We start from the raw sequence: 13,802 nt of genomic DNA, 5'->3' as shown, positions 1-13,802 counted from the left end.
TCGTGTAGATGTATACGTAACTACTTAAGACGGTAGGAAGCGTATCAAGGTGAGTTACGTGATAGTTATATAGCAAGGGCAATATTATGTTACTTTTAATTAAATTGTATTGTTGCGTAAATAATATATTTATTTCAAAAAGCTGTGAAATAAATATTTGAAATGCTGTATAACTTATCATTTTTCCATTGCCTACTCAATCTTTAAGGTGGTGAAATTTTTTTCCCTCCTCCTCCGCGTATTTATCTCACTCGAAAAACGAAATCCCAAAACAAAACTAATTAAATTGAGAGCATAAAAACATGTTTACAAATGTAGCAAATTGTTCAGCGTATAAAATTTTATTATATACATAAAATACGACGGAAATAATGTGGCTCCATAAAGCAAACCATGTAAAAATTAATTGTATTGTCGTTTTATTGTGTTTCATTGGATAATACAAAGTTCAATAATTCACTCCATTCATTATATATATATATATATATATGTGAATGCTTCTCTTGAAATAACAATTTAAGTTTTAAATTGATAAATTTTAATCATAAACGTTTTAGAAATAAGAAAATGTGCAGTTAATTCAAATAAAGTAAAAAAAAGAAAAAACGAAAAATAATATATATATGTATATATAAAATAAAGACGTCACGTCTTATAAATTTAATTATATGCAAATATTGTTCGAAATAAATTTATACTCTGCGTGTTTAAATATCTTTTATATTTATATAAAATTTGTACTGACGTCAAAAGTTAGAAACACTAAAACTTCAGTTACGTCATCGATTAAAATTATAATGCCGTTTGTAATTTCGGTAAACACGTGCGGAGAGTTGTTATAAATGTTTTTTTCTATTCTTGATGGATTCTCTATTTAAGCCAATATAATTTAAATTATTTATATATATATTTTTAAAGTTACATAAATGATTGAAACTCAATACTAACTATATGATTTTCACGTGATTCCCCTACTCGATCGAATGCAATTTAATCCGCGTAACGGGCCATCTACGAAAAATGATTAAATTCGATGGCAAAATGTAATGGGAGCAAAGTTTTCCAATAGAAATTTATAAAAAACGAGAAATTTTATATACAGTAGACCCCTATAACACGGTAGATAATTCCGTGTTGTACGAGTCACTTAGATTTTACAAATACGTGAGCCGTTCACAGCCCGGCACACGTATTTGTAAAATCTAAGTGACTCGTACAACATGGAATTCGTATAAAACGGAATTATCGACAGTGTTATAGGGGGTCTACTGTATAAACACACAAAATTTCAAAAGTGAAATGGATTAAAAACGACACCTGACGTCATTTTCAGAAGTTGACGTCATTCCATTGACGTATTTAAAGTTATAATAATTAATTACGAATCTGCGCGAGATTTATAAATTTTTATCCGGTCGTTTGTATTAAATATTAGTTTTTTTTAAATTCATAATAAACCGGTTTTGATATTAATTACGTCACGACGCGGTCTAGAAATAAATAAATAAATATTTTTTAAATTCAAATATAATTTGATTTACCGTCTTTTTTATACACGAGAGTATATTAAAAAAGATCGGTAACGACGTCATTAATTTCTTCTCTCTTTTTTTTTCTAAATAGAAAATAAGGAGCGAGAATTTTAAAAAATTCTCTCTTTATATATAATTCTTAATTAAAAAATTTTATAAAATCTGAAAGGAAATGCAATAATGATGACACAGTGACGTCAGGCATACGTCACAAAAGCAATCAATTCTATGTATTAATCCCTTAGGCTGTTTTTCACTCCTTAAAATAAACTTTAACATTGAATGAATAACTAATGAACTCACTAGTCACGTGGGAGGCATTGGCCGCTGAGTATGACGGGACGTGGATGGAAGTGTAGGTAAGATCGGTTGTCATGTCAACGGAGGTTGTGTTTAATCAGCTCAAAGTGTTTGTGGATTTTGCTGGATGATGTTTTCCTAGAAGATGCTTAAATCAGGTAAGTTTTTATATAAAAAAAAAATCTCGGAAAAATATATTCTCCGTCTTAAAAAAAAATATTATAATAAATAATAATTAAATTAGCTTTAACATTACTTTTTTAAATTTAGATAATTAAATTTTAAACTTTTATTTGTTTCTATTGTTTAAGAAATTTAATATTTAAAACTTCACTTTCAAAATAAACAATGCTGTCATTATTAATATAAATTGTTTAAGTAATGTGAAAAAAAAAGTTTAAAATATTTTCCAAAATGGCATTATTTTTTGACGAAATTAATATATTTTAAGAATTTAATATAATTTTTCTTTTATTTCTTAAATCGAATTACCATGAAATTATATATTGTTTTCGTTGTTTAACTCCAAATCGGAACACGAGATGGCACGACAGTTTTCTACAACGTAACACTAACACTATTTAGGGTGGTGTGACGAAAGAATAAACAAAGTAACGAAACGACAGCGAGATTTTGTATAAAAATAAGCTACAGTTTATTAACTGTATAATAACCAGTCAAAATGTATTGTGTATTACATTACGCACGTTGAATACGGAATATGATTCTCTTCCCTTCTTAAGTTATATATATATATATATATTTTTTTTGTTTAAAAATAATAATAATATAAACATTATTTGTTATAAGTGCGTATATACACCCGACATATTCTAACATCTAAAACTTCTTACATTAATCCACTTAAGCGTTACNCGGAATATGATTCTCTTCCCTTCTTAAGTTATATATATATATATATATTTTTTTTGTTTAAAAATAATAATAATATAAACATTATTTGTTATAAGTGCGTATATACACCCGACATATTCTAACATCTAAAACTTCTTACATTAATCCACTTAAGCGTTACAGATAAACAAAATAACGTAAATTGTTTTATTTAGTATCCAGTTACGTTTTTAAGGGGTGAAAACTCTTGGAAATCTTCCTCATCCACTTTTTTTTTTCGGATGAAAGAACATCCATTCCAGTCAGCTGATATCGCCCGTGACGTCATGCGCTCTCGGCACGCGCAAACCGGCGGGCGAACCTCTCTCATGACGTCACCGCCCGAATTAAACTCCATTTCTGATTCCGGAATAATACCTTGCAAATTCGTTGCTTCGCCATTCAAACACCGCCGTAACCTTAACCCTGGACTCGATCGAAACTTTAAAATAGATCGGAGTCACCACAGTTTGACGGCGCTACTTTTCTTTACGGAGCGTCACACCGCACTACGCCACGTCGGCCGGAACTATTTTCAGTATGTCGAAGTATTGAGAGAAGTGTAGATGTTGCCTATGACTTACCATAAATAGAAGGTTAGTAAAAGTACCGTTTGTTATATCTTTGCTTAACGTTGAAAGATATAAACACCGCGTTACGCGAATTCGACACGTTTCCTACGTTATATATCGTCTCGGGTAGTTTAAAAAACCTCCGCTTACGGATTCACTCCAAATGATAATACTAGGTGGGTGACGTCAATCTGTGTAGAAGTGCGTAATTGCTCGTCGGACTGCTGCGATTTGGTCAATAGCCAGTAAGATGTTTTGTAACAAAATCTATCAATTTTACGCGTTACGTTCGGAGTTGGTAATGGGGAGAGGCGATTCAATCGAGGAAATTGAGTTATTTTCTACGCGATTTTACTCACCATTTCGCTTCCAAATCATGCTAATTCGCCTCCAAACGAGTTCTTTTTTTCCCTCTCTCTCTTCCTCCTCCTGCAAATTCCACATTTTCTAATATTCTAGAATGATTTTTCTAGTATTCTAGAATTACCTGTGTAAATATATCCATCAACTTTAATCATAGGTTGGCCTTGCTTGAAATATCTCGTTGCCATTTTTCCATTTCGTACATTAAATAGGAACGGAGTCCAGTTATTTTTCTATTATGTATACACATACCTTAACTTCCAAGATACCTCCTAAAGGGGCTTTGCATTATTCAGATCCTTGCTTTTATCTGGATTTAAACTAGAATATTAACGGGACAACAAGCTTATAAATTTCCAAGTGGCGTGAATTCTTTTTAGAATAAAGTAATTTCTATATAGATTCAAACTAAAAGCGTATCTATACATATTTGGCTTTTGTGTAGGAATAAATTATTAATTTGTATACTAATTAATATACTGTTGATGTATACATTAATACAGAGGTGTAAAGTTACCACGTAAACGGTTTGTAGTGTCCAAAAACTGGCTATTGCCGGGAAGTTTCAGAATTTTGACTTGTACTTTCTTTGTGGTAAAGTGGTTATCTATCCAATTTATATAAAGTAGGATGATAATTAGTAAAAGTATGCCAGAGTAAACTTCATATTCACAGAGCCACGCTTGGTGCAGTATGCTTTATATATTTATATAAAGCATCTCCAAGGATACAACTTCAGTGTATGTATATGTATATATACATACACTGAAGTTGATATCCTTGAATATGTAAACTCAAACATTTTTTAATAATTCCTATCATCCTCGAGGTTGAGTCGTCAACGTGCAAAACTAAATAAAAATGGGCGAATCTTTCGGTTTTTACGTGCGTCGACTCAAAAAAAAAAAAAAGCTGGTTGAGGTTGACGTGTCGGCTTAATGTTTCCTCACGCCGAGATTGTCACGCGTTAATAACAGTCCAAAAAGATATAAAACGGTAATTTGTAATTTTTAATTACAATTTCTGTTTGACAGAATAATTTATAAATTAAATATCTGCTTGTGTCAGTTTTAATTTGTATAACAAAGTGAAGGTAATGGTTTAGATATTTGAAACAATATCGGGGAGAAAAATTGTCATTTACAGTGTTAATTAAATATAGAAGTATTAAATGGTAATTGGAATATTTGTAAAATTTTCAAATTAATAATTTTTAAACTTCTCTTTATATTAGTTATTGAAGTAGAAAGTTTCTGATTTCTCCATAGAAAACATTCATTAGAAATCAGTTTTGTTCATGAGAACAGGAAATTCAAAGGTTAGTTTTGTTGATCTTTTTTAAAGTTAGTGTCAAAAGTCATTGCAGACTTGTTAAAGGTTATGAATATTCTAAACTTGGCTCATGTGTACATTTAATAATGATCAACTGCTTGTGAGAATTTGAAAATTGCATGAAGGTTGTTGTAATACATCTCTAGAGATCATAACTTTACTGCTGAATGAAATGTTTCCTAGGATAGATAGCTTTTGAAAAATTCTAACCTGTTGTCGATACAAACTATATTAAACTATCCAAATTGTTATAAGTTTTATTACTACAATATACGCAAAAGTGCATTTTCACCAAGACTAATTAATGACAGTAGACACCAGAGCATATACTTCTTTTCTTTTCTACGAAACCATACATTTATTGTATGTTGAAACAAGCTTAAATTAAAATGTAATAGTGTGAGGTATTTACCTTATCAACAGGTGGTAAACAAAACTGAGAGGAAGTTGCAAAACCATTTATAAACTTGTAGCAATTAAAGTTTTAGTCGATTCGAACGTTTAATTAGTCTGTGGAAAAAACATTCCGAGAGCATGTTGGAAACAAAGAAAAACAGGCAGGCACAGATCTAGTTTCTTTGTACAAACGGAGAGATTCGAAGGCAAGGAGATCTAAGTAAAGGTCGAAGAAAAGCGAAGGTTCGAGCAATTTGATGTTCTCGCTTTTATTTATAATTCCGGATTCTGAGAAATTCTTTCCCAACATCCGTCCAAAAGTCAAGACTCCTCTCCGGAAAGAAGAATTTATTTTACGCCGAAGCCGTCAAAATTAGGCGGAGAGCGAGACGCCGGGAGGAAACTCTCGAATAAAGAAAAGGAATTGTTTTTATACAATTGGTACAGAGTACAAGAAATTGCCAGACCGTAAGTTTTGTCAGGATGTAAAGCCTTCCAGTCTAACAAAGAAAAATTCTTAACTTTCATCCACTCATCTGGTGGAACACACAGTATAAATAGCACTTCATTCACATCTGTCTAGTTTAAGATGACATCACCAGATGGCAGAAAATCGGCAAGGGATGTCTAATGTAAAATTACACAGATTCTGCAGCAGAATCAAATCGAGCAAAGGTAATTTTTCAAAGAAAGATCTCAGGCAATATACTCGGTCGGGGGTCGACTCGACGGATAGAAATCATCTTGTCTGGAACGACTAATTGATGAATCACACGTGTGAAGTTCTTGGCTCGGTTCCTCTCATTGTTTTTCGCGCGGTGCGTAGTATTTCTGAGAAAAGAGAGAAGGAAGGCAGGCAGGCGCGCGTGCGACTCCTGTAGCGCGTGCCTCCCCGTTCGGCATATAAGTTATCACCAGAAGAGGAAGTCGAGACGAACGAACCAGTTCGATCGGAAAATTTTAAACTGCCGCTCGACATTTTTCCGGTTTTCTCGAGCTTAAAAGCCGAAGCGGAAGGTCGTTAGGCGAATAGAAAAGCCATTAGCCGCTGCCTACGTGCGTGGGGATGAAGTAATTGGCAGCGCGCGTGGTATGCCCCCTCTGTTTTTTAGTCGGAAAAAAAGAAAACAAGTTGGTGAATTTCCTTTCTGGTCGTCTTCCCGTCCCCCTAATCCTTTACGAGTTAAATTAGTTAAGGGGCCGATTAGATAATCCGAAGGAAACGTTTCGTTATCCGTTTACTGAGATTTTTACTCGGAAATTAGGCGGATGTGAGCCAGGCCGCCCGTCCAAAAATAGCAACAGGGTCTAGTTGCCGTTCGTCACGCTCGGGGGGACTTTTGTGTGTCTGCTCTCGAGATCTGCGCCGGCGAGAGATGCATCTTCGGGTTTTTTAACTCGCTCCGCTGCTTCGGCCCATCCGTCTTATTAAAATCGCCCATCCCGCCGGTAAATGTCAAGGACTTCGACGTACCTGTACCACCCGTGTACACGCGCGCGCACGCCGGCGCGACCGCGCTTCCCCCTTCGCTCGCGATCGGTGTTAGAAGCGCTCCACGTTACCTGCTTAGAGCCGGGACGGGACCCCTCGAGAGTATCCAGTGTGGGGGTGGGCGGGGTGGCCCCCTACGAGATCGGCCTCCTGCCGTCGTACTCCGTCTCTGTCCGTGTCATAAAGCGATATGCCATCGTCGCCACTTTGCTGGATGTGGCGGCAGTTGGAGCGCACCCCGTGTTTAGATTAGCTGATAATTTTGGAAGGTTTCTCTTTAGAACGGGCTAATTCGAGAAACGACGGGAGGGCTTTCCACGTTCGATCGGCTCCCGGCTATTTTAGTAGAGCCCCCGACGTCCGGGGATCCCGCGGGCTCTCCCGCGATGCGCGGCGGTGGCCGATCCGGCGCGCTCCGCGCGTGGCAGGCGCTCGCGACGCGCATTCTTCGGAGGGGACGGCCGTCGGTAATGGCGCAATGTTGTAGTTGGGATGCTGCCAGGACGGAGTGTGCCGGGTTGCGTGCGGCCGGATCCTGTTTCCGCATCGTTTGGAAGTCGTCCAAGCGCCTCTCCGACGCGACCTTCCGAAAACGAACGTTCTTACGGCAAAACACGAGAGAGATTTTGTTTTTCTGTCTTGGCGGATGTCAGCCGTTCGCCCGCAACGCGTGGCGACGCACTTCCGAGCGTCTTACGCGCCCGTTGCTGCTTTTGTCGTCGGGACGTGTCGTCCCGGTCCCGGTGTGGCGAGGTCTAAAGATCGCACGTGCTGTGTGCGGCTTTGTTCGCCGCGCTGAAATAGGAGCCGAGTTGGCGTGATGCCAGACACGTGACCTTCGTCACTTCCTCCGGTTCTCGGCTGCCGATGGAGGGACACACGATACCCGAAAGGAGGGACGAGCTCTCCCCCCTTGGCTGCTCTTTCTCCAGCTTCTCTCGTCCCCCTCCATCACTCCAGAGCAACAGATGTTAGGCGAGCTGCCAGAAGATGGTGATAGAACTCTGTCTTGCTTCCAAATAAGGAAACTGAACCTCATCCTTCGAAACACGAGTTCGCCGAAGAACACCGCGTCGCAGGCGCTGCCGCACCATATGGCGCGCGTATTGTCGGATCGACGCGCGTTGCCTCTGCCTTTGTTTAGTTCGTTACGCAAATTATCGAACCCATTAAAACGTTCCGACGCCCCCTTCGATTTACGCAATCTTTTTCTCAACTACGCACCGCCATTTTCCCAGAGGGCCGAAACTTTTCCTCCCCTCCCCGCGTTTACGTTTTGCTTGTTTACGTTGGAGATTCAATACTTTTCTCCAGTTAATGACCGAAATTTTATTTTTGCAGAAATTATCCACCACGCGTCGGGGGGGGGGGACGTCCGCGTGTGGCTCGTCTCGAGAGCGGGATGGCCATCGCCGGATTGATGTATGGCACGAGGATCGAAGGATACGAGTAAACACCCGGAAATCTCACTTCCCGTTGCAAACTTATTTGTCAGAGGTTTTATCTCGTCACCCTCCCTGTTATTTACCCGTCTTGACCTTGGCGGTGCCCGACGTCGTTCTGGGGGGAGATCTCCCCCGTCGGGGTGCACCGTTCCGTCTTTTTTTTTTCGTTCCGGCTCTCGTAATTTCGCTCGGCCACCGAATTCCGAAGGGTCGGGAGGGGGCGACGTCGGAGGCCCGCTTACCGAGCGTTACGCAACAATTACGGGTCGAGGTGGACGGGTTCGGTAGTAGATAGAATGGCCGATCGAGCTCCCTCGCGCGACATTGCCCTTTTCAGCGTCCGACGAGAGCTGGCTTAAGTGACTGTACACGATTGGTCATCGGATGCCCGACGTCAGAGACGCTCATGGCGCATGTGTACATGCCCGGTGTACCAAAGAGATGTTTAGACTTAAGTCATATCGTTCCTGCGGCGAATTGAGGTAGGCTGCTATTTTTGGTGTTTCTTTATTCCGAGCTATTTTCAGCGGGTCATCACAATACCTCGCGTATGGCATCAGCCTATGCGTCGCTCTCTTCCCGGACGGCGCATTAGCAATAAGGGGGCGACCATGGGAGTTGAACGTCCTAACCCGGTTCGTTTTTTTCCCAGTTTTCGGGACAGATTGCGCGTGTCTTTGAACCTCGATAACCAGATAGCGACACGTGCTACAGAGAGAGAGGGAGGCCGCCGTTCTCTCTCTCTCTCTACGACGAGAAAGTGTGGAGTCGAGAGAAAGGCCGGAGGCCACTCGAATACTAGGTAATACACTGACCTAGTAAGGCTCGAGTTTGTTAACCCGACTTCGGTTCCTTGACCTTGCGCCTCGGTTTTCTCGTTCGCCTTACTTCCCGGTCGAGCGAGACTCGTGCGGGGGGGGGTTATGCGTTGCGAGTTTTGCTCCGCTCTGAGCGAACGTGTTGGGATTAAACATATGGAGGATATCAGATCCCGTGTTTCCTGTTAGTCTCCATCCAGCTCTGAGGAAAGCCTGTTATCTTAGATAGGGGGTTTCCCCTTTCCTTTCTCCACCCTCCCTCAATAAAAATTTCCATCTGTTTATTTGAATGGTGAGATTTATCTCTTGGATTGGCCTATCTGGTGATAATTTCTTGTGATAGCTATCTTTTATATATATATATAACTGTAATTAATTATGAATCACTAATAATGTGAATAACCTAGATAGATAATTTGCTTTTTTTCAATCTGGGAGGATAAAAATATTTAGTTTTTTTTTTAAGTGGGGATGCTGGTGTGCTGCTAAGCCAGTTTGTTGCTACCCCTAAGTGAAATGAATAAAGTTTGATTTCACCTCTGGTAGAAATTGTCGGAAGGTGGATTCATTTCTCCTCTCTTGGAATGTCATTCGTTAAAGAGGGAGAGAAAAAAATACATATGTAAATCTAATCATTTCTGGGTGGGGTCTGGAGGGAAAGAAATCGATACTTATTTTAAATGATTGATTTTAATTACGTAATGCCGAACTAGAGGTTAAGAGTTTTGACGTAGATCTACAATTTCAGATCCGAATCCTTCCTTCTAGGGCCAGCAGAGCCACACTCGTTCACATGACCACAAGCTGGCGTTAACTTTGAAAACAGCTTCTGTTCCTTTTAACGTCAACTATCAACAGTCCCTTCATATTGTGAGTCTACAAAAACAGAGTTCTGTGCCTTGTTGTCTACCACCATCCAGCATGGGTAGGAAAAAGATCCAAATATCCCGAATCACCGACGAGCGAAATCGACAGGTAGGTACGAGTTTGGGCAATTGTCGTGGGCTTTGGTATAATGTCCGTATTGCTAGATTGCGTAAATGTAATATTTTCGTTTTGGTGTTGTAACGAGATAACGTCGGAGTCGGGGGTATCGATTTACCTTATCTCTATATCAAAAAATATGGATGTTTTAAAAACTTTTTTAGAAACTCAACTTAAAAGAATAAATTACTATTTTAACTGCTTTAAATTTTCAAACTTAAATTAGGTGACTTTTACAAAGCGGAAATTTGGATTGATGAAGAAGGCATACGAACTCAGTGTGTTGTGTGACTGCGAAATTGCTCTCATTATCTTCAACAGTACTAACAAGTTATTTCAATATGCAAGTACAGACATGGACAAGGTTTTATTGAAATACACAGAATATAATGAACCCCACGAAAGTAGAACAAATAGTGACATTGTCGAGGTTAGTCAACTGCGACGACTACTTGTGGGAATCGCTCGAGACTAGAATTTAAAATTTTAAATTCTAATTTTGTAGGCACTTAGCAAAAAGGAACATAAAAATTCATCCAACGGTTGTGAAAGTCCTGAGCCGGAACAAGACCAGTATGTCCTCACTCCTCGTACAGAAGCAAAATATAACAAAATTAATGAAGAATTTGAACTTTTAATGCAAAGAAATATTCAACTAAATGGTAACAGAGTAAGTAGGTTTTTTAAATTCTGAATTTATATAAATTGCCAAAATTTTAATATATAATTTTATTTTTAGGTCCCACCTCCGGTGATTAGTCAAGGATTATCACCGTTATCAATTAATGCATCTGTGAATAGTACCACTTATAATTCTCCAGATCATGGGCTATTACACTCGTCGCCTCAAATGCCCTCGCACACTAGCGTTAGTCCTCGTCCTAGCTCTTCGGGTAATTTTATTGATATTTGAAAATACGATTTCACTTTGTAAAGTGAAATTTGTCACATGATCCAATTTTTAAACCTTCTTTTAAAAGGAACGTTACTCGACATCAATGGGACGACTGCAAATGGTTACCATAGACCTGTTTCACCGAGTTCTCCGGAACTTGGGAACAAACACGATAAACAAAATTCTTCACCGACGGGCAATGGGACAAGACCGAATCTTCGAGTGGTCATCCCGAATTCTCATCAGGCAACTGCTGGCCTTGTAAGAAAAATCTTTATCTGATGAATAATAAATTTTTGGAATTCTTATTTATGTTTATTTGCTATGCAGATATCTCGAAATTCCAACATTTCCCTTGGTACTCCAGTGGTTTCCGTGACCACCCCTCTTCCTAGTGTGACAAGTTATCCGTCCACACTCACATCTAGTTTTACAAGTGAGTAGTTATTATTATAACAAATCTTTTTCTTCACAGAAATATTTCATTTGTTTACTTTTGTATATTTTGTAGATGATTTCCAGTTAAATACTGACTTAAGTTTAGGATTTAACTCTCCAAATTTGTTACACGGTTGGTCGACACAAAATCCTTTATCGAGTGTACCTACAGGCATGAGTCAAGGCAGGTAAGATTGCCATAAATCAGTGGGTAACAAATATTTATTTTTATATTGGTTATTATAATTTATTATTATTATGATTTTAGCCCCAGTGCAACACTTACTTCTGGTGTTTTGCCTCATATGTCGGTTAATACTCCTCCTCCGTCGTCGCCGCTTTCTGTTAAAATTAAAAGTGAACCCATTTCGCCGTCGAGAGACGGTTCTGCGCTCCAGCGACCACCCTCCGTGACGGGTCACCTCTCGCCCGGGCATCCGCTTATTCCTTCCACTTCGTCGTCTCCGGATCCCAGTGTCGTGCCAGAATACGACGGACCCATCACCAAGAGGGTCCGTCTGACTGCAGACAGCTGGGCAACGTAGTGAATCTCGTCATCGGTATAAGGATGGTCTTCCTGTACCCTTTATGTAGTCATAGCTCACAGCTCACAGTTCACAATGACCACCCCCTTTGGCCTTTTTTTCTAAAACGTGCACTGTGCACTTTAAACAAGGTTATCAGACTTGAGTTATTTGGTAAATGTAACATAAAATCGTGTACGTCTGTACCATAAACGGTACTGCTCACTCCGAAAACATTACGCCTTCTGTTACACAGAAAAGGTTTTTAGGACTGTCCTACATACAGTTCGCACACAACAGCCGAGAAAAACCGTAAGGTCAACAATGTTAGATCAGTCTCTGTTTAAAAAAAATCCGTCTTCACCCAAAAGCTACTGTGATAGAACGTGCAGACTGAAAAGATGGTGTATTCTTGTAGGGCACCTTTATTTCAATCAAATCATGAGTGGTCTCCCCAACTACCAGAAGAAACAGATCCTAATATTAGTGATATTGGGTATAGTGAGAAATATAGAGATTTTATACCAAAGTTCTATTATGATGACGTAAGTTCTGACAGTTTGGATATTTATTGGGCAAAATGTTTTCTATGAAATAGATGTTAGACACCAAACATGGCCTCGTTTATATAAAAGGCATGATAGAGCTAGCACTATTTGAAAATTTCTATTTTCATTAGTTACATTCCCTGTGTGGAGAGACAAAAAAAAAAGAACAATAGTGTCCAAGCTTTGCACCATGAGTTATCTATTATTATAGTTAGTTGTTTCTCTGGCAGAGAAACGAGCTGCTTTGTTGAAGTACTTAAAAAGCTTCCTTTTACAAATTTCTTCCTATATTGTTGAAAATTACATCCTGCACCAAAATATATAGTTCTCGATTTGTTCCGTGCATGTGAGTCACTACGTGGCTGGTTACTGTTCTGACATTGCAGATTTATTGCCTGTTGGAATATAGAAGATTAAAAAAAAATTGATCATTGTGTTGATGGTTGCTGTTTGTGATGGTAGTAATATGAAAAGTTATGGTGATATCTCCCTCACCAATTAATTAAAATCCCATCAAACTCTTTTTATGTTTGTGTAGTATTTTTGACCCTTTCTGGTCAGTAATATGTAATCTTCCAATGTACAGTCAAAACTGCCAGAAAAAAAATGTTGTCACTGTTGAACTGCCGTTGACAATGCAGACGACTTTATAGCAGATTTTAAAATACAGCTGGTTGACTGTGAAGGCCGACAACTTGCTTCGTATTTAGACTTTTTATTTACCGATCTGTTATTTTTGTGTAAATACCGACCGGCCGTCTTCGTGCATCGTGTGAATACTAGCAATGTAAAATTTTAAAATATTTATAATTTTGTGAACCTAGTTCATTTTAAAAGTTTTTAATTTCTTTAATTATCATATTTAATGTAAAAAGACAATTAAAAAAAAGCACAGCTTTCGCACCCCCTCTGCATAGTGCCATATTTTATGTTGCCATAACGTGCTGCCAAAGTGCCAAACCTCGCGGGTGGGAATGGCATTGTAAAAAAAAAAAAATGTTGATACAAACACCGGTTATCGATGGCCCATTGTTCGGTAACGTGTCTTTCATATGGAGCCTGTGCTAGTCAACCAGCTTCGTGTACTCGGGTGCGACCCGCCCATAGAGATTGTCATAATTTTAATGGAAGAGAGTCTCGTTACAAAACTGTTTGCCATTCATTGTTGTTGGCACTACATCATGCTTAGGTTGTGTATTTTTATCTGCCTGTGAAAAAAATAAATAATAAACAAACAAACAAAATTTGTTTCTTGTTTTAAGAACAATA

At 38.7% G+C, this 13,802-nt stretch overlaps 1 protein-coding gene across 1 annotated transcript; it reads left to right on the top strand.

Moving 5' to 3' along the window:
• The first annotated feature begins 3,136 nt into the window (after nt 1-3,136).
• LOC111618152 (myocyte-specific enhancer factor 2C-like) lies at nt 3,137-13,777 on the top strand. Its single transcript, XM_023359612.1, has 9 exons — nt 3,137-3,322; nt 9,893-10,119; nt 10,355-10,558; nt 10,634-10,798; nt 10,868-11,021; nt 11,109-11,284; nt 11,354-11,459; nt 11,535-11,649; nt 11,730-13,777. Exons 2-9 carry the CDS (start codon nt 10,066-10,068, stop codon nt 12,004-12,006), a joined length of 1,251 nt encoding a protein of 416 aa, XP_023215380.1. The 5' UTR covers nt 3,137-3,322; nt 9,893-10,065; the 3' UTR covers nt 12,007-13,777.
• Nucleotides 13,778-13,802: the final 25 nt, after the last annotated feature.

The sequence above is a fragment of the Centruroides sculpturatus genome, unplaced genomic scaffold, assembly GCF_000671375.1.
Source record: "Centruroides sculpturatus isolate CEXI.00-Female unplaced genomic scaffold, Cexi_2.0 scaffold62, whole genome shotgun sequence".
Lineage (NCBI taxonomy): Eukaryota > Metazoa > Arthropoda > Arachnida > Scorpiones > Buthidae > Centruroides > Centruroides sculpturatus.
The sequence above is the reverse complement of the archived record's forward strand: the minus strand, read 5'-3'. Positions and strand labels throughout refer to the sequence as shown.